This window comes from Maniola hyperantus, chromosome 3, assembly GCF_902806685.2.
Source record: "Maniola hyperantus chromosome 3, iAphHyp1.2, whole genome shotgun sequence".
Taxonomy (NCBI): domain Eukaryota; kingdom Metazoa; phylum Arthropoda; class Insecta; order Lepidoptera; family Nymphalidae; genus Maniola; species Maniola hyperantus.
In genome coordinates, this window is record NC_048538.1 from 15,515,817 (window position 1) to 15,543,816 (window position 28,000).

Sequence of the window (28,000 nt, forward strand, 5' to 3'; positions counted from 1 at the left end):
AGTTTCAATTGCCACGCATCAGAGAGCCAAATGACAGGAGAGAGGATAAATTTTTCGTGTTTGGAAAGAATATTCATTGACAGAGGAATGAAAATAAAATATGCGCTTGGCCCTTTAGGCTTACAGGCATGCTTGGAGTTTGGACGGACGGCTTGCGGTGTCTAGCTACTGCAAGACCGTGAGTCTCCCTCTCTTTCCTGTTCTCTTCCTGTTTCTCTATTTAGCCTGGTTCTGGTGAATTCAGTGCAGAATGAGAGACTGTGGGTGGAACTGGGGCAGGTTCGCCCTGGAGCTGAGAGAGGGCGCAACGGACCGCTGACAACATTTCTGGTGTGGACTTCCTCCCTCGTGGCGCGTGAGGTCGATATGGCCGGGAGATCCTCTCTGCTGTCGCCGTTGCTTCTGTGAACAACAAGATGGAACATTTACCTACGGCACTTCTTGTATTACGACTTGTAAAGGCGGCTTTAAACTCATAATAATTTTTTTTAATTCAAAACAAGTATTTTTGAATCGTCAGATGCATCTACCACTGGTAGCTGCCAATGCGACGGCAATAGATTGTTCTTACAATGAAAATGTACATCACAATTTATTATAGTGATCACAAAGCAAGTAAGCAGCCGATCTGAAGTTGCAAAACCGATTTGCGCAGGTTATACTAGAATTAAAAATAGGCATCTTCTAGGCAAGTGCGCTCCATCTTAGGCTGCATCATCACTTGCCACCAGGTCTGATTGCAGCCAAGCGCTGGTCTATAAATTTAAAAAAACAAGCCCGGCTGAGTTCTGTTTTTGCACAAAGTTGCACAAAATACGAGGCATATGACTATGCCTCGTATTCAGATTGGACTATTTATTTTGTATGTAGGTATGTAGTATGCCACAGCACAGCGCCCCCCACAACCACTCTTGTTGATCGTACACCCGCTCTAGTTCAAACTGCATCAAAGTGAATGAATAGAGACATACGGTTAACTCTCGGACGGTCTCTATCCACAGCGTCGTCCATCTTCACGCAGCACGTGCAGAAGTAGCACGGAATGCCCGGCATGCCACAGCACAGCGCCCCCCACAACCACTTGTTGATCATACTCCCCGCTCTAGACTAAACTGTGTCAAAGTGTATGAATAGAGACATACGGTTAACTCTCGGTCGGTCTCTATCCGCGGCGTCGTCCATCTTCTCGCAGCACGTGCAGAAGTAGCACGGAATGCCCGGCATGCCACAGCACAGCGCCCCCCACAACCACTTGTTGATCGTACTCCCCGCTCTAGCCCATACCGTCGGCCTATTCTCATAGTTGTATACGAAGTCACGATTCATTACTTAGCAACTGTACTTTGAACCATGTTTGACATGTACTGAAACTTTTAATTTAAAAGTATTTTCTTGAAGTCGTTTTTATTGTTAGTCGTAAGCCATGGTGGCAGGAACTCTCAAGTTGCAAAGAGAGATTGCTTAGTTTTAGTCCGTTTTAGTTTATAAAATGTTTTTATTTATCAAATTATTTGACAGACACTACATTATTTTGACGTCGGATGACATTTTAAGATGTCATCCGACGTACGATGTGCGATGTCAATCTAATTATGTTTTTGTTCGTCTTTGGTCGGTATATTTTTATAAGTTTTTAAAACTTAGCCGTGATAGCCTAGTGGTTAAGACGCCCGCCTCCTATTCTGGAGGTCGGGGTCGGTCTCGGCCACACACGTCTAACTTAAATATTATGCATTTTAAGCAATTATACCTATCACTTAGCGGTCAATCAACGGTTAACTTGTATCTGAATCAAATAAAAAAACCGGCCAAGTGCGAGTCAGGCTCGCGCACCGAGGGTTCCGTAGTACTGTCGTATTTTTTCAACATTTTGCACGACAAATCAAAAACTGTGATTCATAAATCCCTTTCATATGATACCCAACCAAATATAGTTATCTTACTTTGATAATTGAAAATACTAATTATTAATTCATGACCACAATTTAATTTATTTTGTGTGATGTAACCACAAATTTCACATCAGATTTTTCCCCTAATGTCTGCTATAAGACCTAGTGGTAACTAGGTCTTATACCTGCCAAATTTTATGACTTGAGGCCAACGGGAAGTACCCTGTAGGTTTCTTGACAGACAGACAACAAAGTGATCTTATAAGGGTTTCGTTTTTCCTTTTGAGGTACGGAATCCTAAAAATAGTAGCTATACTTATTTGATACCCGCGCAAGACTTAATACTTGAGCACATCCAAGTATAGATTACGAGTACAAGCATACAAGACATAAAATTAACAGAGATTAATTGCAAAGCTATTATTTGCCGTGTTAAGAGCTAAAGCACCTGCACGAAATAACTGCCAACTTCCACTTCGACAATAGCGTATCTAAACGGCATTGCCCTGGGCCACGACCTAGTTACAACCAACGACGCGAACGGCAATCCGACACGATCAGTATGCAGTGCGATTAGGAGCAGGACTAACGAATTTACAGTACGCGGCCGAAAGTAGTGTACATCGGCCTTTAGAATGATATTTCGACTTTGTAGAGCGTTGTCTCTGTCACTCATACCTATATGACGTTTTGTCGGTCTCAACGACAGACACAGTGCTCTACAAATTTGCTTGTACATTACTTTCGGCCGCGTACTGTACTTGCTTTCCGAGGTACGGTATACAACTAACTTCGCGCTGCTAAATAATTGCTTGACAGAAAAACGCAACCACATTTTCAGACTGACCAGGAACGCGAACCCGGAATTAAAGCAACTATATTCAGCCAATTTTAGGGCTCCATACCTCAAAAGTAAAAAAAGAGCCCTAATAAGATTAAGGTGATTACGATCGTAGCCCTACCGCCTTAATTTGACAGCTATATAGTTGGCGATCGCAGTCCCCTCTGATTTGCCAACACTCTCTTGCTATTGCCTAAAAACTAAAATGCATTGTTGCAGCAAGAATACCGTAAGTTTAGCCAATCACAAAATCGAGATTTTGATGCAGCTTTGCCGTAAGTAATCGACCAGCCCAGCAGGTTAGGGCAACATCACGCGTCGCTTACCGCACCGCTTAGCCTGATACATCGCGAAGAGCCGTGGCCCTGGATTACGTAACGCCTCTCAATCAAGAACCTTGGCAGCTCACGAAGACCTAATGACAACCATCCTCACGGATTCATTACACGAACTGAGAAAAAAAAGCTTGAACCACCTCTAGTCCAAATAGCAACTCATTGTTCACTAAACCTTTGATAAGACTACGCGTGTAGCGAAAAAGATACTTTGTGAATACTCAGTACAGTAGAATTTAAAAAAAACGGTTTTTTTTATCATTCGGATAGCCAAAGTTTGTTTAAACAAACTGTGCTTTCTCGTAATTTCCAATAAAATACTTACCATTGATTCGGGCTTATTAAAACGATGATCAGTTTTCTTTTTACGATTTTTTAAAGCCTAAAACAAATACGCATTTGTTTTTTTATTATACATTTAATTACTATTCGCAGTTTTCATACAATTGAGAAATCGCCAACAATTAAACTGCAATAAAACAACTCGTATTTTTTGGTAAAAGCTCCAATTCGAGAATTAAATATTCAATTTTCTGAGATTTTCCACGTTTTGTTTCCAACTATCCAAATTTTCTATTATCCGAATGATATACGACAACAATTACTAACAGTTAATTAAATCCAATTGAGTTCATATTTACAATTTAGAACTGTTTCAAGCAACTGAAAAGGTTTAACAATGAATTTGCGGCTGCACATATTTTTCGGTCAATTCGTTTGGTTGATATCGGTGTTGAACGGCAAAAGTTTGCAAGGCATACCCGGGTATGGCAGGAATCTGGTCATAAAAACTATACCGGCCGTAGAAGACTACCAGAGTGCTCTTTATGAAGTGTTTATGGAGCCATATTTATATGTAAGTCCCTACGTATTTTATATCACTTTCTTTAACGGCGAAGGAAAACATCAAGAGGAAACCTGCATGCCTGAAAGTTTTTCATAACGTTCGAAGTAAGTAACTTTACGAATCTCAAGTAGGTACCTGCTATATGTAGTTTAGGAGCTATGCATTAACTAGTCATCCGTTTGTCTTCCTCTTAAACTTCTTTTTATATCGATTATACAAACTTGTTATGTTTACTTAGGCATAAAGCAAATTGAAGATTACTTTTTAATAGAGATAGCGAGCAAACGAGCAGGCGGGACACCTGATGTTGAGTGATTACCGCCGCCCATTAACATTTGCAGCACCAGAGGAACCGCCGATGTGTTGCCGGCCTTTTAGGAATTTGTTAGTCCGCCCCTTGAATAACCCCATGTTGTAATCTAGATGGGAACACCGCCGATGGGAGTTAATTAAAAATTAAAAATACTTACCTGATAAGTAGCTGTTTCAAGTAATTTGGCTTGAACCAAACATGTACCCTATTGTTTCAGGAACTCGGCTCAGGTTATCCCGTGGGTGACCGATCACAAAAGCAAATAGAATTGGCCGAGGTAAGTTATTTTTTTTATGTCCAAGGAATTGAACCGTGCACTTCTTGCTTGACAAGCAGGTACAGATAGTTCAGAGTTCTGTGTTCCTCGTTTATCCCTATCCATACTCCATATATGGATTAGTAGGTATAGTGCATTCAATATTAGCTGGCGTGTTTCCACTTGAGATCGTCATTAGCAATAACAATAGGATTAAGTCGTGGTGGGTGAATTCTTTACATACCTACACTTTCACGTTTCAAACGGTTTTGATACTTTCCCTATGTTATCTTCTTTTTAATAATATAAGCAAATAGAAATACCACTCAGTTATTTTTTAAGCTTCGAAGAGTTCAGTTAGTTAGTTCAGTGGAAATTCGTCTTTCTATGTTTCGTCCTTGGGTGAGATCACCTTCCACAGTGCCATGTGAAAATAATAAAGACGATAATCTGAATGTATTCAACAAGCACCTAAGTCGTGATGCACAAATAGTTCTCTTGAACGTACCTACTTACTTTATTAATTATTTTAATTTAATTGCAGCTGTGAGTGAGAAAGGTGCTCTAAAAGAAACTTCCCGCTTGACATATTGACATATTCTATGAATATTCAAAAGTATCAACACTGGTTGGTTTGCAACAAGCTCCTTTAAAAATGAATGGGCTCCATGAGTGTTTAGTTTATTACCCCTACTGTTTACGTTCAAGTGGAAACACACCAGCTTATATTGAATGCACTATACCTATCCATATTCCATACTAATGACAACCATGACAACGAACAGAAGTCCTTTGAGTTGGAATCGGCGCCTAAGTAAGTAGGACCTACCAACCATAACAAAAACAAACGAGACCGGTTACCAATATAATGATGGGTTTAGGCACGTATAGGTATAAACTGGATATTTAAATTCTCAATACCATTCGGAAAATCACGAAAAATCTTCCAAAAATGAAGGTCAGCCATAAAATAATTAAAAAGTATATGGCTATAGCTAATTGCACTAATTTACTAGGAAACGGTTCATTATCTCATATTTATCAATTTACATAATTTTGAGTTAGGTAGGTAGGTATGTGTGTAGACTGTAGGTATAATTTATGGTTATTTTTAAACACTTTTTAGGGTCCCGTACCCAAAGGGTCTCAACGGGACAGAATAATTTTTATAGAGGAGTTTTATTGCGGTTATATACGTTATACAACAAATAATAAAAACACATAACCCTCCTTTGGGCTTTGGGCAGTCGGGTAAAAAATGACCGCCATGAGAATTAAAAAAAACCAGCCAAGTGCGAGTCAGGCTCGCGCAATGAGGGTTCCGTACTACAGTAGAATAGAATGTAAAATGTAAAACTCTTAACCACCACAGCTCTGTCATTGACATTAATTCTGACTCTTTATATAAGTTTCGGGAAAAGATCTTTGCATATTGGAAGTCTTGAGTAGGAAGTATTATCTTTAATCTTATTGATGTTTGTTTTTTATTTTGTCACATATGTTTGTAAATGTTGTATTAACTTATAATTGGCGACTGCACTTAGTAAGTAATATTTTCAGAATTAAGTTTTTTTTTTTAAATGTATTAGTGTAAGTAGCCGTTAGTTAATTTAATAAATAAAAAAAAATAAAAAAAAATAGAATAGAATAGAATGTTTTTTTATTCATGTAAACTTTTTATCACACAATAAAAATTAAATTGTGGTCATGAACTAATAATAATTAGTATTTTCAACTTTCGAAGTGAGATAACTATATCAAGTGGGGTATCATATGAAAGGTCTTCACCTGTACATTCTAAAACAGATTTTTATTTATTTTTATGCATCATAGTTTTTGAATTATCGTGCAAAATGTCGAAAAAGTACGACTGTAGTACGGAACCCTCATTGCGCGAGCCTGACTCGCACTTGGCCGGTTTTTTGAATTTTTAGATGGTTCGATTTCCGGGTGATACTTACAACTGAATTTTAGAAAATCTTTGAATGCAGTTTTTTTTAAATAAGGCAATTGTTTCCTAAGTAAAATGATCTAACTTAAAGATTAAAGGTAGTTTCCCTGGAGGATCCATAATTTTTTTCCACCCAGGGCGCGGGCTGGCTCAAGCCTCCGACCAACCAGATTAGACCCGAGGCAATTTATTTACAAATTATAAATTCTAAATGCTCTTGCCGGATTCGAACCCAGGACCTCGCCCTTTTAAGACCAGTGACCACGGGCGCTCACTACTACCCTAGAGAGGTCCTCATAAAAAGGTGGTTCGAGTTTGCGTTTAACCATTAACCTACAGAGTATAACAGTCGTAACCTCTGGATTTCAAACTTAGAAGGCTTCACTACCTCAAATAGGTTTTTAGTAATTAGCCAACTTATTATTTAATTATCCTAAGCTAGACGTTATTACAGACTAATCGGATTTTAGGAAATCACGACAAAAGGAGAGGTGAATTTACGTCGTTAGAAAATATAGGTAGGTAGGTTAAATTGTACTTGTTTGAATGTATCGACTGATAAACCGGCCAAGTGCGAAACAGGTTCGCGCACCGAGGGTTCCGTATTACAGTAGTATTTTTTCGACATTTTGCACGATAATTCAAAAACTATGATGAATAAAAATAAATAAAAATCTGTTTTAGAATGCACAAGTGAAGACCTTTGATACCCCACTTGATATAGTTATCTTAGTTCGAAAATTGAAAATACTAATTATTAGTTTATGACCACAATTTATTTTTTTTGTGTGATGTGACCACAAATTCACAGTTTTCAGATTTTCCCCCTAAAGCCAGCTATAAGATCTACCTACCTGCCAAATTACATGACTCTAGGTCAACGGGAAGTAGGTACCCTGTAGGTTTCTTGACAGATAGACGGACAGATAGACAGAAGGACATCAAAGTGATCCTATAAGGGTTCCGTTTTTCCTTTTGAGGTACGGAACCCTAAAAATTGCCAATAGGTAGGTAATCTCCTATATCTACATCCTCCGAAGAGTTTACTAGGCATGTTACTGGAGCACACACGGCGCACCGGCCCTAATATTGCTCTTCCCCTCGGACGTATCCAAAAGGGACCAGCAGCACCCAGGCACACTGGGAGGTTGCCTCGTCTCGTTAATACCCTTTGGGTACTGAATCCTAAAAATTTGCATTTTTTTCGAAACACATAATTACCTAAGTAGGTACTTAAATTTATCCAGGATTACGAAAGTATGTAAAACTGTAGGGCATTTTAATTATTCGCGGTTTCCTGTTTCAACTTACCTCAATACCATCTGAGCTGTAAATTACTCAACTATTAACCAATGTGAGATCATATCACTTTACTCGTATTACCATAATACGGAAGCCACGATTGTTTGTGTTTATTAATCGAGGAAGTTGAGATTTTGATAGCACGTAAGCTTATAATTCTTATAAGTATAGTTGCTCAATCATATTTTGATCGTAATTACCTACTACACAAGGAACAACAAGGAAAAGTAAGCGACCAAGCAAGCAATATGCGACACCACAATACAAGCTTTCTTACAACTACTTCTCTATAACCTCTCTCACTACCAAGGGTCACAGGTAGAGATCTCTAAGGAAAAGGTGACTCCATTATGCACAACAACTTAACAGCGAGATAAGTCCAAAGGCACTTGCACACAGATAGGATCTAAGGCATTGCGTGTGATTGCGTGCGTGATGACTGATGCGTTAAAACATTGTGTCAAGGATTCTTAGCTATTTTAAAAATAATATGCCTATCTACATTCCCAAAGTTGTCAAGCGTCACGTTGCAAAGGTTTATTACTCCGGAAAAGCATGAAATATTGTGCTAGAGAATCTCATCATATCAAAAAATAATCACAAAAATGCCTATTTCTTTCAGCCCCGCCAACCCGGCCCAGGTCTCAGAGCGATAGTCCACTTAGAAGCCGACCAAGAATCAGGGGTCGAAGGCGAACTTATCTTCACACAAATCGTTCCTAACGGGCCGGTGCAGATCGAAGGCAATGTGACCGGCTTGCCTGCCGGTCTGCATGGCTTGCATGTTCACCAGAGTGGCGATATCAACGGGAACTGTATGGAGATTGGCCCTCACTTCATAGCTTATTATGTAAGTACCTTTTTTGTGGGGAGAAATCTTCTTTGGATACCCGACGTCCCGGGAAAGACATCGGGTTATGTAGGATTTTTACCTACTAAAACCCTCTCGATATCCATGGATATCTTACGAACACATCAGTGCCTTTGCGTGACGCCCATTGGACTCGCCCCAGAGAAAACGACTCTGGCATTACTTACCTACTAAAACCCCCTCGATGGTAACCCTCAGCGCATAGGTACTAGGTTTGGGACTTGGCTCCGAGGTCTCCTAGGAACACACCTATGCCCACCACTTTTTCGGAGGTACATATGTGCATTTTGAACAATTAAATGTCACATCGTGAATAAACCTGCATGCGTGAGTGTTCTTCAAAATGTTCTCAAAGGTGTGTGAAGTCTGCCAATCCGCACTTGGCCAGCGTGGTGGACTATCAACTATGGGCAAACCTCTTCTTATTCTGAGAGGAAACTCGTGCTCAGTAGTGAGCCGGCGATGATTTGATCATGATGATGTTATCCAAAACTGTTTTCAGGGACGACACGGTGGGCCGCGTGACCACATCCGCCACGTGGGTGATCTGGGCAACATAAAAGCTGAAGAGGGTGCTCCACTTAACGTGAAAATCTTTGACCACCTCATCTCTTTGACTGGACCCAGGTATTTATTTGTTTTTAGGGTTCCGTACCTCAAAAGGAAAAAAAATTGCAAATCGGTCCAGAAACCTGGAAAAAATCGCTGTAGGTACGGTACATCCATACTAATATTATAAATGCGAAAGTGTGTCTGTCTGTCTGTCTGCTAGCCTTTCACAGCCCATCCGTTCAACCGATTTTGACGAAACTTGGTACAGCGATAGCTTGCATCCCGGGGAAGGACATAGGCTACTTTTTGTCCTGGAACATAAAAGAGTTCCCACGGGATTTTTAAAAACCTAAATCCACGCGGACGAAGTCGCGGGCATCCTCTAGTACCTTATATACATTTTTAAAAAAGTCGAAAAAAAAACGGGCCGAATTGAGAACCACCTCCTTTTTGGAAGTCTGTTAAAAAGGAACCCTTATAGGATCACTTCGTTGTATGTCTGTCTGTCCGTGTGCCCGTCTGTCTGTCACAAAAAGCTATAGGGTACCTACTTCCTGCTGGCCTAGAATCATGAAATTTAGCAGGTAGGTAGATTTTAAAGCTGACATGAGGGGAAAAATCTAAAAACCGTGAATTTGTTTTTACATCACAAGAAAAAATTAAAATGTGTTAATGAATAAATAATTAGTATTTTCAATTTTCGAAGTAAGATAACTAAACTATATCAAGTGAAGTGTCATAAATGAAAGGGCTTTACCATCCCTCGCCTAACGCGCCACAAGTTTTCAATTAAAAATATCGGTCCAGAAACCTCGTAAAAATCGATGTACATTCATAAAAAAACGGGCCGAATTGAGAACCACCTCCTTTTTGAAAGTCGGTTAATAATGTTGTTTCTTTTATTCCTAGGTCTATAGTGGGGCGGTCTATAGCTATAACCAAGAGCGAGGACGACTACGGCCGAGCCAGCACGGAGGACAGCGCGCTCACTGGCACGTCGGGACCTGCCATCGCTTGTGGGGTTATAGGATATCTGAATTGAGTGCTTAAGGTCATGGTGGCTTCCCACGGTTCGAACAAACAATACCTACCGACGCGTCGTGTGATATTGCACTTCTAACTGATCGCATCTGACACACCGAAAGTAATTTTTATTTATTTATGACAAAAACATTCACAATAAAGAGAAAAAGAGCGAAAAAGTGGACAGGAAAGCACGAATCCTTATGAGAGATCTCTACCAGTGTCAATCAATCATCCTGCTTGCGTCCACTACTGGACATAGTCCTTCACAAGAACGCGCCAACACTCACGATCCTCCGCCTTCCTCATCCACCCACTTCCCGCTACCTTCTTAAGGTCGTCAGTCCAGTGGGTTGGAGGTCGTCCCACACTGCGCTTGCCGAAACGCAGTCTCCACTCCAGAAAACGTCTGCCCCAGCGGCCATCGGTTCTGCGGCAGACGTTTTTAGTAACTTACTGAAAACTATAAATTTGTTGTTCGTAATCGATAAACTCTGAAACTACTGAACCGATTTTAATAATTCTTCCACTATTAAGAAGCTACTTAGTCGGGTAGTAATATAGGCTATTATATTACGTATAATTCAGATCAGCTAGTTTAACTATAAGCGGATTTCTAAATAATTTTAAACACATCTAAAATTGTGGAACCGACACGATTCGAACCTGCGTGTTCTGGGTAGAAGACGCAGGTTCGAATCCTGCCGGTTTGCCTATCATCATAAAAATTGCGGAATGGTAGGTATATTGAACTCGCCTCAACTCCGCTTCACTTCGGTGGAAACGCACCCTTAAATAATCTGATTGATCTAAATCACACGTCTCCGGTTTGGTTCGCTTCAGTAGAATAGTACCGTAAGATACTGCGTGAAGCCACCGCGCGTCCCCTTTCTGAAAATAATAATGATTGTGATACGGTTTTTAGCAATAAATTATTTATAAGGTGATAATAAATTGTTTTAATGGGACTTTCAATACCTTTCTGGCGCAATCCCTCACCCGCCTAGTTCCAAGAAGGTTCAGATTCGATTACCAGTTGTGTCAGTAAAAAAAACTTTTTTATTCGTTTTTGCCCTTGTCTAAGCTGACGCTACTATAGTTGGAGGAGTCTATAAAATACTAGTTTCTTTTCCAAACTATTCAGGACTTACCTCAAATCAATTTCGCTTTTAAATTTTGAGAAGATAATCTGAGTACACTTATTTTTTTTTAAATAAAAAGACAATAAATAATTCTCCACACGATTTATTTCACGGAAATGTAAAAAAAGTTAACAAAATATGCGCAACCCGCGCGATAAGAGTAACAATAAAAAAATTGAGAGCACCGTTTTTTTTATAAATTGTAATTTATTTACAGCGCTTCCTGATTAAAAGTAAAAGTGACCTAAATCAAAACCAAATCAATCCCATACGATGTAAAAAAAATAAGTTTAGGACGTATAATTTTACGTTCACTAAAGTTTATACTTAAAGAGTAAAAAAAATGACAATACAAATGTATCGAAAAGGCACTGGGTATCCTTGTTTTTAACATCTTATCCCAACTGCTATTTACTTAAATACTATCCAAAAAATAGTTAGGTCACTTTCATCCTGAAATAAAATTGTGATGTAGAAGACCATGAACCTTAGACAACCTTTACCGTACAAGTAAATAAATATATTAAATAGCGTTATTATTTAGTTCTAAGTCTTTTTAGATAGTTAGTAGTAGTAAGAAAAAAATACAAAAATATTGTAAATATTTGTAAATATTTTGTTAGTGTCATTTTGTGCGATTTTTTCGACAGAGGTAGTAATAAAATATGATACTTAAACACACAAAAAACTCAGGCGGGACAGTGTCTATGAAAATGATTTGTGACATCCCTAATATTATGCTTGTAATTGTTATTTTTTTCAGACACAATTTTTTTTATGTCACAGACGTTGCCACGTCGAAACTAACCAAAAAAAGGTATAGTAAAAACAATCACTTATTTATACATTCAAAGTAAACAAAATGCGCTTATTTTATACTATGTATAATAGGAAGCATACTGGTTTGTCCTTATAAATCCAATAATAACAAAAAATATATAAAAACAACTATGAAATATAACTTATAGGTACAACTTATATATTTTTTATAACACTAATAAGGTCTGTTAGATTATAAAATTATAATGGCAACACAGTATTCCACAGAAATTACGCAAAAAATGTCATGTCAGCTCTCAATAACATGATTAGTCTACTAACCACATCTCCGCCCCGCTCCACTCCGCTTCAGTGGACAGACATCCTTATGACTGTGTCGCCAGAATATTTTTATCACAAGTTGTGATCTGTTGTGAATTGTGATTCACAACTCACCACAGATTTTAAGTCATGACATGATTTTTAAAGTCGAGACCTTATTAGTGCTATTCTGTGACTTAAATCTAGTTTATTGGAGACCGATGGACGCGACTAAGCTCTCAACTTTCGCGATGTAGGCCTTCTGTGCGTCTTCCTTGGACATGCCCTTCTTGGCGCTCCACGCCTCGAATTTCGCCTTGCCCCTAAGGTCGAACATGCCGGGTTTGTCTGTAAACAGAGGAAAAATGAATTTTAATCAATATCGGTACCCTTATTATCGGTACCCTTATTATAAATGCGAAAGTGTGTTTGTTTGTTGGTTTATTGGTTTGTTGGTTTGTCCTTCAATCACGTCGCAACGGTGCAACGGATTGACTTGATTTTTTGCATGGGTATAGATAAAGACATGGAGAGTGACATAGGCTACTTTTTATACCGGAAAATCAAAGAATTCCCAGGGGATTTTTAAAATAAACTTTATTCTACGCGGACGAAGTCGCGGGCATCAGCTAGTCATTATAATAATTACTGAAGGATACCTACAGTGTTTCAGTAGGTACGTGTGACGCAATCGTAAGACCTTTGATAACATTTGCATAACAATATTATTATTAATTTATTAAAATACATAATACCTAGGTGTTTTTACTTCAGCAGCTTCATTCAATGATAATAAGTTATTATCGAAGTATGAGAATAGAATCAGTAAATGCAAAAATGCGTTTGTTTGTTGGTTTGTCCTTCAATCACGTCGCAACGGAGCAACGGATTGACGTGATTTTTTGCATGGGTGTAGTCAAAGACCTGGCAGAGTGATACAGGCTACTTTTTATCCTGGAAAACCAAAGAGTTCTTACGGGATTGTTAAAAACCTAAATCCACGCGGACGAAGTCGCGGGCAATTTTTACAATAACAATCCAACGCGTTTACGTAAAAAACCCACAGTTTGAAAAATCTCACGTGAGATTGGGGGATGGGGGAGGGGGTTGAATAAAATCTCACCAGGGGGGGAGGGAGTTACAGAAAATTCAAAAAAACACCTCACGTAATTTATGGACGCTCCCTAAGTAGAAGTACCGACATAATCCGTATAATATTTTAAATTCGAAAGTATGTCTATATGACTATCGGCCGTCTGTGTGTTGTGTTACCTTTTCAAGGCCCAACCGTTCAACCGATTTTGACGAAAAGACCATGAGCAAAAAGGAGAATGCCAGGTGGCTATAGTAAAGGCCCTTAGGTGCCCACACATGAAACTGTTTAATACTAGCTGTCCCGGCGAACTTCGTACCGCCTAACAGTCGATTCTTTTTCAGGATTTTTTTTAAATTTTTCTCTCCGTAAGAACCATCCCCGTACTTCAAGGAATATTATGAAAAAAGAATTAGCGTAATCGGTTGAGCTGTTCTCGAGATTTGCGATCAGCAACACATTTTGTGATTCATTTTTATATACAGAGACTAGCTTATGCTCGCGACTTCGTCCGCGTGGACTACACAAATTTCAAACCCCTATTTCACCACCTTAGGGGTTGAATTTTCAAAAATCCTTTCTTAGAGGATGCCTAGTGCCTACGTCATAATAGCTATCTGCATGCCAAATTTCAGCCCTATCCGTCCAGTAGTTGATAGATCAGTCAGTCAGTCAGTCACCTTTTCCTTTTATATATTTAAGATAATATAACATTGGGGCCGATTCTCTTGTACACAATCTCTAAACTAAACTAAATTAACAGGTCTAAATCTAGTGCTATCCTTTTCCGCAAGCAACATTGTGACAGGGATAGCAATAGATTTAGACGTGTCCTTTTAGTTTAGTTTAGAGATTGTGCACAAGAGAATCAGTCCCAATATCTCTGTCGTTGAGACCGACAAAACGTCATATAGATAATATGAGTGACAGAGACAACGCTCTACAAAGCCGAAATGTTCTAAAGGCCGATGTGCATTACTTTCTGCCGCTTACTGTACTTGCTTACAGGTATTTTCGCGAGTAATTTAGGTTTGCGATAGTAGGATTACGATATGGGTTTAATCTATACTTCGGTTATCTGTTTGTTTGTCGCTACATACCAACTTGCTATCGATAACGGTATTTGCAGGTTGATTTTAGGTCAAATAATTTTGTGGAGGCATAATTTACACCTTTTTTACTAGTAAAAAATTCGTAATGTTTTATGTCTTTTCAGTCGATATTCGAGACGTATACTTTATGTTTGATTTTTTATACTTATTTGTTACTAGGTGATGCCCGCGACTTCGTCCGCTTGGATTTAGCTTTTAAAAAACCCCGTGAGAACTCTTTGCTTTTCCGGGATAAAAAGTTGCCTTTGTCAATTTCCGCGACGCAAGCTACCTCTCTGTACCAACATATAAATCGTTTAAACTGTTGGACTGTGAAAAACAAGCAGACAGACAGACAGACACACTTTCGCATGTATAATATTAGTATGGATTTTATTTATTAACCTTGTTCTTAGCGTCATTTACAATGACTCATGTATTCAATAGCGAGTAGCGCCAATTGCATGAAATACATGGATTTCCCTGTATAATTTAAAGTAGCAAATAAACAGGAAAGACGTAGCTTAAGGATGAGATTAAATAACTACCCATTACGTACCTAAACAGTCCTACACCAATCCATATTAATATTATAAATGCGAAAGTGTGTCTGTCTGTCTGCTAGCTTTTCACGGGCAAGCAGTTTAACTGGTTTGATGAAACTTGGTACAGAGTTAGCTTACATCCCGGGGAAGGACATAGACTTCTTTTTATCCCGTAAAATCAAAGAGTTCCCACGGGATTTTTAAAAAACCTAAATCCACGCGGACAAAGTCGCGGGCATCATCTAGTAAACAATATATAACAAGCCTCAATAGCTCAACAGGTAGAGGAGTGGACTGAAAACCGAAAGGTTGACGGTTCAAATCCTGCCCGTTGCACTATTGTCGTACCTACTCCTAGCACAAGCTTGACGCTTGGAGAGGAAGTTGGAGAGGAAAGGGGAATATTAGTCATTTAACATGGCTAATATTCTTTTTAAAAAAAATTACTTACTGGCAGGGTCAGCATCACCGACTGTGGCCTGTTTGAAGTAAGCGTACAGTTCCAGCAGATCAGCATCGCTTGGTACGGTCTTCAGGTTCTTTACATTGGCTGCCGCCTTGTCGAATTGCTGAAAATGTAAAATTTTCCATTTACACTACAAAGTTATTTGAAAAGAAAGTATAGGAAACTTCTATCAAAAATCACTACCATCCATAACCCATACTAATACTATAAATTCGAAAGTGTATCTGTCTATCTGTTTACCAGCTTTTTACGGCCCATATGTTTAACCGATTTTGAGGTATGGAGATAGTTTGCATCTCGGGGAAGGGCATAGGCTACTTTTGATTCTGGAAAATCAAAGAGTTCCCACGGGATTTTTAAAAACCTAAATCTACACGGATGAAATCGCGGGCATCATCTAGTAATATTAAAAACTAGCTGATTCCCGCGACTGCGTTCGCGTGGAATACGGGTTTCAAAAATCCCGTGGGAACTCTTTGATTTTCCGGGATAAAAAGTAGCCTATGTCACTCTCCAGGTCTTGATCTATAAAGCCAACGACCTATTGTAAACCCGCCGCAAGCACCCGGCAACCGGGCACAGAAAACACCTATACTCCTGCGACTTCATCCGCCTAGACGTAGGGTTTCAAAGGTCCCGTAGGAATTTCTCAATTCATGTTTTTACAGAGAGAACCTACATACAAAATTTGAAGTTTTTAGATCCACCGGTTTAGTATGTGCGTTATTTGTCAGTCAGTCACAGTGCAAACATCATAAAAACATCTACTAAGGTGTTACAATACTGATATCTGATACTATACCTATATGTTACGGTATCATATCTTCAAAATCAATGATAAAAAATCAAATCAAATTCTTTGATAAAGAAATATTCCACTTATTAAATCTATTTATAAGTTTACTATCTTAAGGCCGCGTCTTCGTCCGCGTGGACTACACAAATTTCAAACCCCTATTTTACCCCCTTAGTCTACGTCATAACAGTCTCCGTACAGTAGTTTGAACTGTGCGTCGATTGATCAGTCAGTCAGTCAGTCAGTCACCTTTTCATTTTATATAGTATAATAGATTCAGAGTTCTAACAAATACCTACTTAGAATTGCTTATCCTATCTTTTAACGAATTAATTGAAATTAAGCCCATACTCCTAGTCTGATGTGGTAAAGTACTGGATTGCTAAATCTAAATATGTATATAAAACGAAAAGGTGACTGACTGACTGATCTATCAACGCACAGCTCAAACTACTGGACGGATCGGGCTGAAATTTGGCATGCAGATAGCTATTATTATGCAAGCATTCGCTAAGAAAGGATTTTTGAAAATTCAACCCCTAAGGGGGTGAAATAGGGGTTTGAATTTTGAGCAGTCCACGCGGACGAAGTCGCGAGCATAAGCTAGTTTTATATAAAAATCACAAAATCCCAAACTGAGCAATCTGGGAATCTAACTCAGGACCTCTCTCAAGTCAGCTCTCACCACTGTGCCAAAGAGATTTTCAACACTTTCTATGATCAAAGAAATGTGGTGCCATATGATCCAGTTTGATTGTCAGTATACGGCTGGCTGGTTATTGACCTAGTATGCTAACTTTCTCTGTATAATGTGGCGAATTCTGTTATGTACACAATCTCTAAGTTAAAGCACGTTAAAAAAAACCGGCCAAGTGCGAGTCAGGCTCGCGCAACGAGGGTTCCGTACTACAGTCGTATTTTTTCGACATTTAGCACGATTATTCAGAAACTATCATGCATAAAAATAAATTAAAATCTGTTTTAGAATGTACAAGTAAAGCCCTTTCACATGATACCCCACTTGGTATAGTAATCTTACTTTGAAAGTTGAAAATAGCAATATTTGTTCATCAACACATTTTATTTTTTTTCTTGTGATGTGACCACAAATTCAGGGTTTTCAGATTTTTCCCCTAATGTCTGATATAAGACCTACCTACCTGCCAAATTTTATGATTCTAGGTCAACGGGAAGTACCCTGTAGGTTTCTTGATAGACCGACAGACAGACGACAAAGTGATCCTATAGGGGTTCCGTTTTTTCTTTTGAGGTACGGAACCCTAAAAATGATGGGTATGAAAATAAATGTATGGCTATCCCTTTCAATTTGCTCCATGCAGTAAAGGATAACACTAGATGTTTGAGTACAGGAGAATTAACCACAAACTAAAGTTTTAAGTCCTCATTTTATGAGAACCAATATCTATACTTAATTCTCAGTCTGTCTGTCTGCTAGCTTTTCACGGCCCAACAGTTTATCAGATTTTGATGAAATTTGGTACAATCACAAGAGTTTCCATGGGATTTTTAAAAACCTTAATCCATGCGGACGAAGTGTGTTTCCATTATCCACCAGGTGAGATTGCAGTCAATCAATTATCAATCCATCTGTAATCTGGTGATAAGGTGCTTAGCAACATTGCTATTTGTTAAAAAAGACCATATTATATACTAGGTTATGCTCGCGACTTCGTCCACATGGACTAAACAATTTTCAAACCACTATTTCACCCCCTTAGGGGCAGAATTTTCGAAAATCCTTTCTTAGCGGATGCTAAAGTCATAATATCTATCTACATGCCAAATTTCAGCTAGATCCGTCCAGTAGTTTGAGCTGTGCGTTGATAGATCAGTCAGTCAGTCAGTCAGTCACCTTTTCTTTTTATATATGTAGATTTTGCAACAAATAATGTTGCCATGCAACTTATAGCCAGATTACAGATGGTATTGATTTGATCTCTAAAATTGAACCTCATAAGTAGGTATTTAATAATTTCAATATTATGTTGATTAGATTCACAGAAATAAATGTCTACTTTCAACAGACTTGTCATTATAAAAAAAATGTTTTAAAAACATTCTTATTCATTCTTCTCATTCTTATTGAATAAGAAATAAGAATTTAAAGTTATTCTAAGTAATTACCTGCTATGCATTTCAATCACTTTAAGAAGTAAGCAGATCATTAAAAAGAAAACTCGTAAGTACTTTCACATTAAATTTCACATAAAACAGTGTGGCTAATTCCATTGTACACAATCTCTAAACTAAACTAAAATGGCACGTCAAATCTATTGCTATCCCTTTCATAATGTTGCTTGCGGAAAAGGATAGCATTAGATTTAGACCTGTTAATTTAGTTTAGTTTAGAGATTGTGTACTAGAGAATCGGCCCCTGTGCTCTTCTAAATTAAAATGCATAGTATGAAACTGCACTATCACTCTGAAGTACTTACTTAGCTACCTACTTAAGCACTTATCTGATTGACCTTCAAAACTTACCTCCTGTAGAGACATGACTGTGTAAATCAGCAATTAGGTAACCTAAAAAGAAAACACCAAAGTGAACTTAGTACTTATGCTAGAAAAACAAAATAATTATTGTTACTTTACGTCAAAAAAAGCCTACGTGACCGGTTCATCTACATTTTAACCAACGCGACTATATTAGTTCTTAGATCAAAGTACATAAAAACTACTAGTAGCTACTTAATAACCAAGGTAAGATTTTACGGAAATGTACAGATTATTAGTTTTTTAACAATTCAAGAATCTAGTTGGCCAATATAACAGTAAAACTTACTTGTAAAACAATGAACCTCTCACAGCAAGAGTCTTACACGAACTGAGGTCTGGAAAATTATACAAACTTTTAACTCGCGTTCACTGCGTGATTCAGTTGACGTGCTAATTATCACTGTAATCGAACTAAACGTTATCAAAATACTGATTTATCGTTAATTAGATTTGTACATTAATTTTTGGAAAGAACTTTTGTAATATTTTCTAACCTAAATTTTACGTCATCGGCAACTGAAATGTCATTTTTGTGTTGTCAAAATCAAAACTCAAATGTCAAATGTTCAAAACTAGTGTACGAGGTACAAAAAAATACTAATATCTTTAATAATTGTTGAAAACTTATAAAATATAAATAAATTTTATATTGCGAGAAATATTATTATGCGGAAATCACGAAATTATATTGGGGGGCATTTCGTGATTGTCCCTTTACTAACTGAAAGTTTACTCGATTAAAAATAATTATGTAGGTATATTCTATTCTATATTCCCACAAACTATTCCTTTGCTTAAATGTTATATAAGATAAAAAATCCACGAACATATTGTAGTACAGCAGAGTACTTTTTACATATAGTACAGTCAAGAGCACTTAAGAGCTAAGATATACTTTGGATTTGGGACAGGCCCCATGAGCTGGCCAAATCGAAGCTCAGCTAGGGGCTTGGATCTACTAGAGATCTTATAACTTTTTAACAGTGAAAGTATTATGAACTTGTGAGTCATGGCATTGTGTTTGGGGGGATCAAAAATTGCGGAACTGGCAGGATTCGACTGGGTCTTTTAAAATATAAGTTAAAATTTAAAATATAGACCTTAAATTAAACCATCGTTCTATATAAATATTCAATAAGAATACTTTTTTAATATTAATTGAAATAAACTTATTTAATCATAAATAAACTGGACTGCGTGGTGCGTTATATTTATACCAGCAGATACCTACTTCAAACTCAGATTAGTAGGTAGGTAGGTACCTAATACGCTTCAAAAACTATAAAGTTAATGTTGACTGTGCGTACATTTAAAATACCTACCCTGAAGGTATAGATGTGTGTATCGTTTAGATTTTAGAATAGGTAGTCGAGAAAATATTACGATGCTTGATAAACTTCTCAATTTATAGGCTTTTTCCGCTTAATTCGTTATGTATTAAAGCTATATTCATTTATGAATAAACGTATGAGGTCGTTTGATACTTTAATGCGATTTGGTTTGGGTGAAATAAATTGCAGAATAAGATTAAATCCATATAATTTTAATACAATGCCCAGTACATCGACCTTTAGAAAGAGATAGCGGTTTTGTAGAGCGTTGTCTCTGTCATTGAGACCGACAAAACTTCGCATAGTCACTATGCGTGACAGAGACAACACTCTACGAACCCAAAATCTCTTTCTAAAGGTCGATATACAATATTTCCTGCCAGCTACTGTACGCAAAATTAAACTAAAGAAACACTTTCCCAAAAGAGCTAGTTAATTAGAGATAGAATATAATAATTAATATCTTATATTATAATTACTTTTTAATTTTCATCTTCTATATCGACATCAATAGATCGAAATTGAATAAAACTGTAAACATAATATTCTACATCACGAGATCACCATCATTGTCTGCTGTCTGGCATCGGACGGTATGAGGTGAAGGACAAATTAAATGGCTTAGGTACCTATCTACAATTTGCTTGCGCTTAATTCGTTGGTATGTAATTTGGAATCTTTTTGTGCATTTTATAACGATAAGTTTGGCTCTTATTATTCTTTAACACGTCACGAATTTATATACAGATTATGTATTCTGACTTTCTGAGGTATCTACAGGTTCTAACGAATTCTAACTTATCGCTTGATTCAACCCTATGTTAGAAGGGACTGGGAGTGATTTTTGAACACAAAATTGTCTGAGTACCTACATAATTCATCTATATCTACCTAGAATCGATCTGAATTCTTAACGTTTTTTCGATTTTGTCGACTACTTTGATATTTCATAACGCAGTCCAACTAATCCAATCAATAAATTAAATAGGTACCTAATCTATAAAGTAAATTTAAATCTAAATTAAAACTAAAAAAAATAAAATTAGTTAAAAATACCTCACCAAGACTGACGCAGCAAGACAAGACTTAAGACTTATATTACTACCATACAAAATCTTGCTATTATAACTCTTAAGTAGGTATAGACTTTCTCATAAGATTAATGTTAATTTTATAAAAACAGTCATTTATCAAGGAGTCTTATAAGAAGTCTCAAAATCAATTTGGTATGATAATAACCTGGGCTTTTAACCTGTTATAAAGAAAGTACCTACCTACCATTTTATATTAATTGATTATTTCTATGCTTAATTTTTTTATAAAAAGGAATTAGGTAGAGTATACCCTAGATTTACATTGTCATAAAACTGGTTTACTTCCTTCTACAAAATAACTTCAAGATTATTCTTCAGTAGGTACCTATTTCTAAGAACTTAATATTCATGCTTCCATCGTTTTTGACTTTACATAAAATTACATCAGCACTAACTAATTATACTCAAAACATTATTTCTACAATCATTGTCTACCTACGTACGGTAATCTCAATATCAAGATCTTTGCATGTACGACCTCGACATAATGACCTCGCTGACAATAGTGTGAAAAATATTCGTCTCGCAATCCTGAGGTCAAAGGCTCTAACAGTGGATGGAAAGGAATAATGTTGTCTAAAGTCTAAACCTTCTTGATTAATCTGATATTTGGCATGGATCGTTATTTATCATCATTATCTCCTACCGAAGAGTTTAGAATATCATTGTTACTTTCATTTGAAGTGCAGTCTTGATTTGATTTTTAAAGCGAAGTTTCTTAAGAACTTAATTCGCAAAATGAAAAACAAATGAACGTGGCGGTGAAATGTATCTAAATGGCTGGGCAGTACGTATTGTAAGCTGTAGCCCATATAAGTGAGCGAAACGAAGCTTCACTTAATATGTTCGATTTCCCACGTCACTTTTTGGTTTTTATTGATTAAAATTCTTTTTAACCGACTTCAAAAAAAGGAGGAGGTTCTCAATTCGTCGGAATCTTTTTTTTTTTTTTTTATGTATGTTCCCCGATTACTCGAAGACGCCTGGACCGATTTTGAAAATTCTTTTTTTCAAAGTTCAAAGTTGGTCTCATTTAAATTTGGTGAAGATCTGATGAACATCTTCGAATATAGATACTGGAACTCCTCAACGGATAAGAGTAAATTGGTCGCGATCAGTGTAATAGCTTAGTAAACAGTAGATTTTTAACCAGTCATAGCATAATTCCATGGGGCCACTAAAAATTGTGAAATAAAAATTTTTTACAAAAAAAATAAAAACCGACTTCGATACACAAACACTAAAAATTGAAAAATAATTTAATTTATTACCGAATATATCATGTATACAAGAGTTAATATAGTTCCATAATAATATTTTTGGGGTCGGTGCCAATGAGGTGCCATTGTGGAGTCTCATAAAAATATGAAGTCTAGACGATTCGCGCAGCTAAAGCTAATTGGCACCGGCACTAAAAATATTATTATGGAACTATATTAACTCTTGTATACATAATATATTCGGTAATAAATTAAATTATTTTTCAATTTTTAGTGTTTGTGTATCGAAGTCGGTTTTTTAGGCTATTATAAAAGTAAGTGTATTTATAAACTTATCAAATCATAGTAATATTTTGCCAAATCATTATAATTTTCAAATGTCAAACGCTGCACACAAAATATAAGGATTCCTAAAAACAAAGTTGAAATTGAGAAAGAAAAACGAGGTATTTCAAAATTTTGATTTTAATTTAATTAATATTTTTAACTTAACTTATTATTACTAAATCAGGCTTATGCATATTTGGATTGTAACTTTTCTGCCATCTCGATGTACTGTTTCTTGGCGTCGTCTTGTGAGATGCCCTTGCGACCGGTCCACGCCTTGAACTTTGCCTTGGAGACTAAATCACTTGGCTCAGCTAAAACAATAATATTAAAAGAAATTTTATAAGTCGGTAAGTGTAAATAATACCTTCCAGTTACAAAAGCTTTAGTCTATAAAGACGTTTAAATAAATATTGACTAACGACGACGACACAATAAAGTGATATTCAGCTCACACAGCCACCTGCGTTTGACGGTCCAAAATTTAGCAAACGCATCTCTTTCTATCGCGTAAACTCTCCCCTAACTATCTCCATCTTATGAGACGGAGAGGAAGCTGGTGCTCATTTCATATTCTCACCAGTGCTCGGTAGTGAGCGAGCGATGGATTGATGATAATGATGACAATGAATATTTTGCTTACCAATGTTTACATCACCAAGGGTCGCCTGTTTGAATAGAGAGTAGAGAGCGAGATTTTCATTATCACTGGGCTTCGTCTTCCAGTTTCTTACAGAATCAGCGACCTTTGTGAATTGCTGAAATGTAGAAAAAAATCATAAAGTTTTCCCTTTGCCATCTGGCAATAATTCATATTACAAAATAATATGATGGAGAATTTTAGATATGTCTATGATTTTTAAATAGATATTCGTTTATAATACCCGTTTATCGATTTACGTACCTACCTACATACCTACGTGACTTAAAATAATCTTATCGAGTTATCACTTAATGTACGGGAAATTGATGGATTGCTAACGACTTTTCATCAACACCGCGTATTATTACTATCTATCATAAAATACGATATTGTACTACTTACATCAATTAAATACGGGCTTATTTCGTATACGTCAAGCTTTTTTCGGATAGGTGAATAGGAATACTATTTACAAAAATATACGAAAATAAATGATTTTATCATGTTTTTATTCGTATCATAAATACAGCTCACGTATGTTTAATAAATAATTCAAAGATTTAAAAATGTTATTTTAAATTTTTTACCTAAGTATTTTAACATACCTACCTACCTACTATGTAAACCTACGGCGAGTCAAAATTACTTGACCTTCCTTTTTATGAGTGCCACTAGTAATAAATTTAATATGAAAAACGTAAGTGAACAAGTCATAAAACTATTAACATGTGCAATTTACGATACCTACTTACTAGTAGTTACAAGTGCAAGGGGGCACCTATTAAAAAAAATAGAAACTTTTCGGGGATTTGTTTTAAAATACTAGCTTTTGTCCACGACTCCTTCGATATTTGGATATAGATAGGTACCTAATGATTTATAGCCCATAACACTCGGGGATAATGCACTGCAGAGATAAAGCAGTAATCTACCAGTGAAAGAATTTTCAGAATTAGATCATTCGTTTCGGAGATTACCTACCCCCTACCTACCCGCGTCAACTACACTTCAGACCCCTGTTTTACCCTTTAGCGAATGAATTTTACAAAATCCTTTCTTAGCAGACGTCTGCGTCATAATAGCTAGGTATCTGCTTGATTCAGCCCGACGCGATCCGTCCAGTAGTTTGAGCTGTGCGTTGATATACCAGTGAGTCAGTCAGTCAGCTTTTTCTTCTATAAGTATATATAGAGATACAAGATTTATTTGTGTAATGTACAGATTCTACTTTTGTTTTTTATTTCAATTGAATATTTATTTGTATGTTGACGGTACTTTTACTTACAGCTTTCTGAATTTCCGAACGAGATCAACATGCTCCCAAGTGAAGTTAAAGATTTTAATACAATGGCACGTTTACACTCGGAATGTCTTCTTTGATTAATCTATGGTCGGCAAGCGTATTGGTGTAGTGTAGAACATATTATTGTGTAGAAGAACTAGAAATGCATGTTATGCTTGGTTTACCCGAGTGTGAACGTAGGTAAATAGCTGTAGGTACTTACCTACTTTATGATGATCGGGTCCAGGATTTAAGGTACCTGAGTATGTATGTAGTAGGTAATTACCTACCTACTAAGCTAGGTATTTTTATATCTATAAAAAAACCGGCCAAGTGCGAGTCAGGCTCGCGCAATGAGGGTTCCGTACTACAGTCGTATTTTTTCGACATTTTGCACGATAATTCAAAAACTATGATGCATAAAAATAAATAAAAATCTGTTTTAGAATGTACAGGTGAAGACCTTTCATATGATACCCCACTTGATATAGTCACTCACTTCGAAAGTTGAAAATACTAATTATTAGTTCATGACCACAATTTTTTTTTGTGGGATCTAACCCTAAATTCACGGTTTTTAGATTTTTCCCCAAATGTCAGCTATAAGATCTACCTACCTGCCAAATTTCATGATTCTAGGTCAACGGGAAGTACCCTGTAGGTTTCTTGACAGACAGACAACAAAGTGATCCTATAAGGGTTCTGTTTTTCCTTTTGAGGTACGGAACCCTAAAAAAGGGAAAGCGTCAGCTTTGACTTGACTGACTGGTCTATCAACTCACAGCTCGAACTACTTACTAGACGAATTGGGCAGAAATTTGGCATGCTGATATCTATTATGACGTAGGCATCCGTTAAGAAAGGATTTTTGAAAATTCAACCCCTAAGGGGGTAAAATAGGGATTTGAATTTGTGTAGTCCACGCGGACGAAGTCGCGAGCATAGTCCCTCTATAAATACCTACCTATCTACCACAGATTGCCCCATGGGATTTACCATAGCCTACCTTATTTAACATAATATGACGTAAATCAATAACGCTACACTTATTTCCTTAAATCGTAAGCATTGACTTATATATTAATGATCGTAAGTACCTATCCTTGATTGAACTTAACCCGAGTTAATTAGGGTTCCGTGCCCGAAGGGTGCAAACGGGACCCTATAAGACTCCGCTGCCTGTCCGTCTGTCTGTCAGCGGGTTTGTATCTTGTGAACCGTAATAGGTAGAGAGTAGAGACCTGAAATTTACACAGAATGTGTATTTCTATTGCCGATAAATTATACTGAACATTTCAAAATTTCCGTCATAATGTTATTCTTACAGTTGCACCATGGTACGGAACCCTTCCCGTGCGATTTTAAATATATTCATGTACATTGTACAGAAGGTACCTATGCGGCAGAGAGTAATGTACATCGACCTTTAGGAGATATCAGATTTGTAGAGCATTGTCTCTGTCGTTGAGACCGACAAAACGTCATATAGGTATGAGTGACAGAGACAACGCTCTACAAAGCCGAAATGTCATTCTAAAGGCCGATGTACTGTAACCACCTTTTTGAACAACTTGATTAAAACTGTACAAACTGCTAGGTATTTAGAGCTTTAAATAAAATTATTTAATTCCTGAAATACCTACTTAGGTATATAAAAAGGTAAAAGAAAATTTAAAAAAAAATACGGTAGGTAGGGTCTTACCTAAACTATTATACTAAATCTTAAATACACTTCAAGCACAACTTACCTCGTCGAGAGACATTTTGGAGTGTGATTGAGATCTGAAAAATTATAAAGAGGAAAGATTTGTATTTTTGTATGTTTGTAACGAATAAACTCAAAACTACTGAACCAATAGAAAGCTACATTATTACAGTAATATAGGCTATATTTAACTAATAATTTAGCATGTGCTATACAAAACTGTCGCGATAAACTTTAAAGTTTAAGTGAATGTTTGGATACTTTCAAAAAATACAAATAAAGGCGTAGTGATTAGATACTACCTACTCTTTGAATCAGGTTCAAATGCATATCCCGCGAAACTTCTGACAGACGCGAGACGGACGGACGGACCGACAGACAGCGGTGAGCGGAGGCTAGTAGTGAGAATGATAGACTTAAAATTCACTATGGTGTACGATATTTGATATTTGACCGCGATCGGAGTAAAAAATCAGCAGTTCTCGGAATTTTTTCTATCGACAAAAGAAAAATGCCCAAAGCCTATGGTCTTAGGTCTACCTATAATTTCGCTAAAATTTGAGGGTTTTTGTTTATTAATACCAGGTATTTTTATTATTTGATTTTTTGGTCCTGGGTGGGTTTGGTTCTAGACTTTTAAAATATAAGTTATTGCAGGTAAAGATATTACAGGTACCTAATAATTAATATCAAACTTACCTCGAAGGTGGAAGTACTACGGCATCAAGCACCAAAGTGACTTATTTTGAGAACGCTCTCACATTAAATTTTCACGACCCGGTGCCCCTTATCAGATTGGCTGATTATGTTAGGGTTGTCAAAAACATACAAGAATATTGTCTTTTTTTTCAAAAATCTTTTATCGTTTACAATTTTTTTTTACGACTTCCCTGGCGCAGTGGGGAGCACTGTAGTCTTGTATAAGTGGGAGATCCCGGGTTCAACTCCCGGCAAAGCCAGTTTGGGAATTTATAATTGATAATTTGTCTCATTGCCGGTTATGGTGCCGCATCTAGAACCGATCAGGGAAACTTCCAAGCTCGCTGCCATCTTTGATTGCATCATCACAATCTTAACCATTTTTTTGCAATCCGAAAACACCGCAAGGGCCCCCATGCGCTGTTTTGAAGCCTTAGCTTTGCTTCCTAATTTTCAAGTTACTCTATATTTTAAGAAAACCAAAAATCTTTGTAACCAACGGCAACGCAGTACGCTCGACTGAAGTTGCCGGCGCACGTGGATAGCTTGTTTGCTATTTCAACTGACATTGTATGAGAAAGGTGAGAGGAGAGGCACGATGATTTTCACCGAAATCAGGCGCGCGGAAAATCAAAGAGTTCCCACGGATTTTTATAAACCTAAATCCACGCGGAGGAAGTCGCGGGCATCATCTCAAACTATCATCAAAAAATATAGTAATCACCCTCCTATGTTTGTATGAAAAAAGCACCGGCATGCGACCTCTTAACGGGAAGATTGTGTGTG

At 37.1% G+C, this 28,000-nt stretch overlaps 4 protein-coding genes across 9 annotated transcripts in view; 2 read left to right on the forward strand and 2 right to left on the reverse strand.

Annotated features, from left to right (window-relative positions):
* Nucleotides 1-28,000, forward strand: part of LOC117996471 (23 kDa integral membrane protein-like) — a 191,256-nt gene that overhangs the window by 60,583 nt on the left and 102,673 nt on the right. The window lies entirely within an intron of this gene.
* LOC117996223 (uncharacterized) lies at nt 198-1,369 on the reverse strand. Of its 2 annotated transcripts, none has more exons than XM_034984258.2 (2): nt 1,143-1,369; nt 198-402 (listed from the first exon to the last, which is right to left on the reverse strand). In XM_034984258.2, the coding sequence occupies exons 1-2, from the start codon at nt 1,324-1,326 to the stop codon at nt 221-223; spliced, it is 366 nt and encodes a 121-aa protein (XP_034840149.1). In that variant the 5' UTR covers nt 1,327-1,369; the 3' UTR covers nt 198-220. The 2 variants fall into 2 exon arrangements, 1 of the variants encoding a protein (XP_034840149.1); XR_011238562.1 differs by lacking the exon at nt 1,143-1,369 and adding an exon at nt 972-1,110 and having other exon boundaries at nt 320-402.
* Nucleotides 3,094-11,130, forward strand: LOC117996220 (superoxide dismutase [Cu-Zn]-like). Of its 4 annotated transcripts, none has more exons than XM_069509678.1 (6): nt 3,094-3,292; nt 3,717-3,924; nt 4,446-4,505; nt 8,360-8,587; nt 9,111-9,235; nt 10,070-11,130. In XM_069509678.1, exons 2-6 carry the CDS (start codon nt 3,748-3,750, stop codon nt 10,200-10,202), a joined length of 723 nt encoding a protein of 240 aa, XP_069365779.1. In that variant the 5' UTR covers nt 3,094-3,292; nt 3,717-3,747; the 3' UTR covers nt 10,203-11,130. The 4 variants fall into 4 exon arrangements, with proteins under 4 accessions (XP_069365779.1, XP_034840146.1, XP_034840147.1 ...); XM_034984255.2 differs by having other exon boundaries at nt 3,094-3,281; XM_069509679.1 differs by lacking the exon at nt 3,094-3,292 and adding an exon at nt 3,325-3,343.
* Nucleotides 11,413-27,303, reverse strand: LOC117996364 (acyl-CoA-binding protein homolog). Of its 2 annotated transcripts, none has more exons than XM_034984420.2 (4): nt 19,200-19,427; nt 18,899-18,940; nt 15,586-15,703; nt 11,413-12,753 (listed from the first exon to the last, which is right to left on the reverse strand). In XM_034984420.2, exons 2-4 carry the CDS (start codon nt 18,911-18,913, stop codon nt 12,614-12,616), a joined length of 273 nt encoding a protein of 90 aa, XP_034840311.1. In that variant the 5' UTR covers nt 18,914-18,940; nt 19,200-19,427; the 3' UTR covers nt 11,413-12,613. The 2 variants fall into 2 exon arrangements, with proteins under 2 accessions (XP_034840311.1, XP_034840312.1); XM_034984421.2 differs by lacking the exons at nt 11,413-12,753; nt 15,586-15,703; nt 18,899-18,940; nt 19,200-19,427 and adding exons at nt 23,006-23,199; nt 23,529-23,643; nt 26,559-26,592; nt 27,215-27,303.

Coding starts and splice junctions, on each gene's coding strand:
- LOC117996364 (XM_034984420.2), bottom strand. Junction 12,754..15,585: donor CGGTGATGCTGACCCTGCCA/GTAAGTAATTTT, acceptor CTCTGTTTACAG/ACAAACCCGGCATGTTCGAC.
- LOC117996223 (XM_034984258.2), bottom strand. CDS start 1,326: ATGAATCGTGACTTCGTATACAACTATGAGAATAGGCCGACGGTATGG. Junction 403..1,142: donor AGACCGACCGAGAGTTAACC/GTATGTCTCTAT, acceptor TGTTGTTCACAG/AAGCAACGGCGACAGCAGAG.
- LOC117996220 (XM_069509678.1), top strand. CDS start 3,748: ATGAATTTGCGGCTGCACATATTTTTCGGTCAATTCGTTTGGTTGATA. Junction 4,506..8,359: donor AGCAAATAGAATTGGCCGAG/GTAAGTTATTTT, acceptor TATTTCTTTCAG/CCCCGCCAACCCGGCCCAGG. Junction 9,236..10,069: donor ATCTCTTTGACTGGACCCAG/GTATTTATTTGT, acceptor TTTTATTCCTAG/GTCTATAGTGGGGCGGTCTA.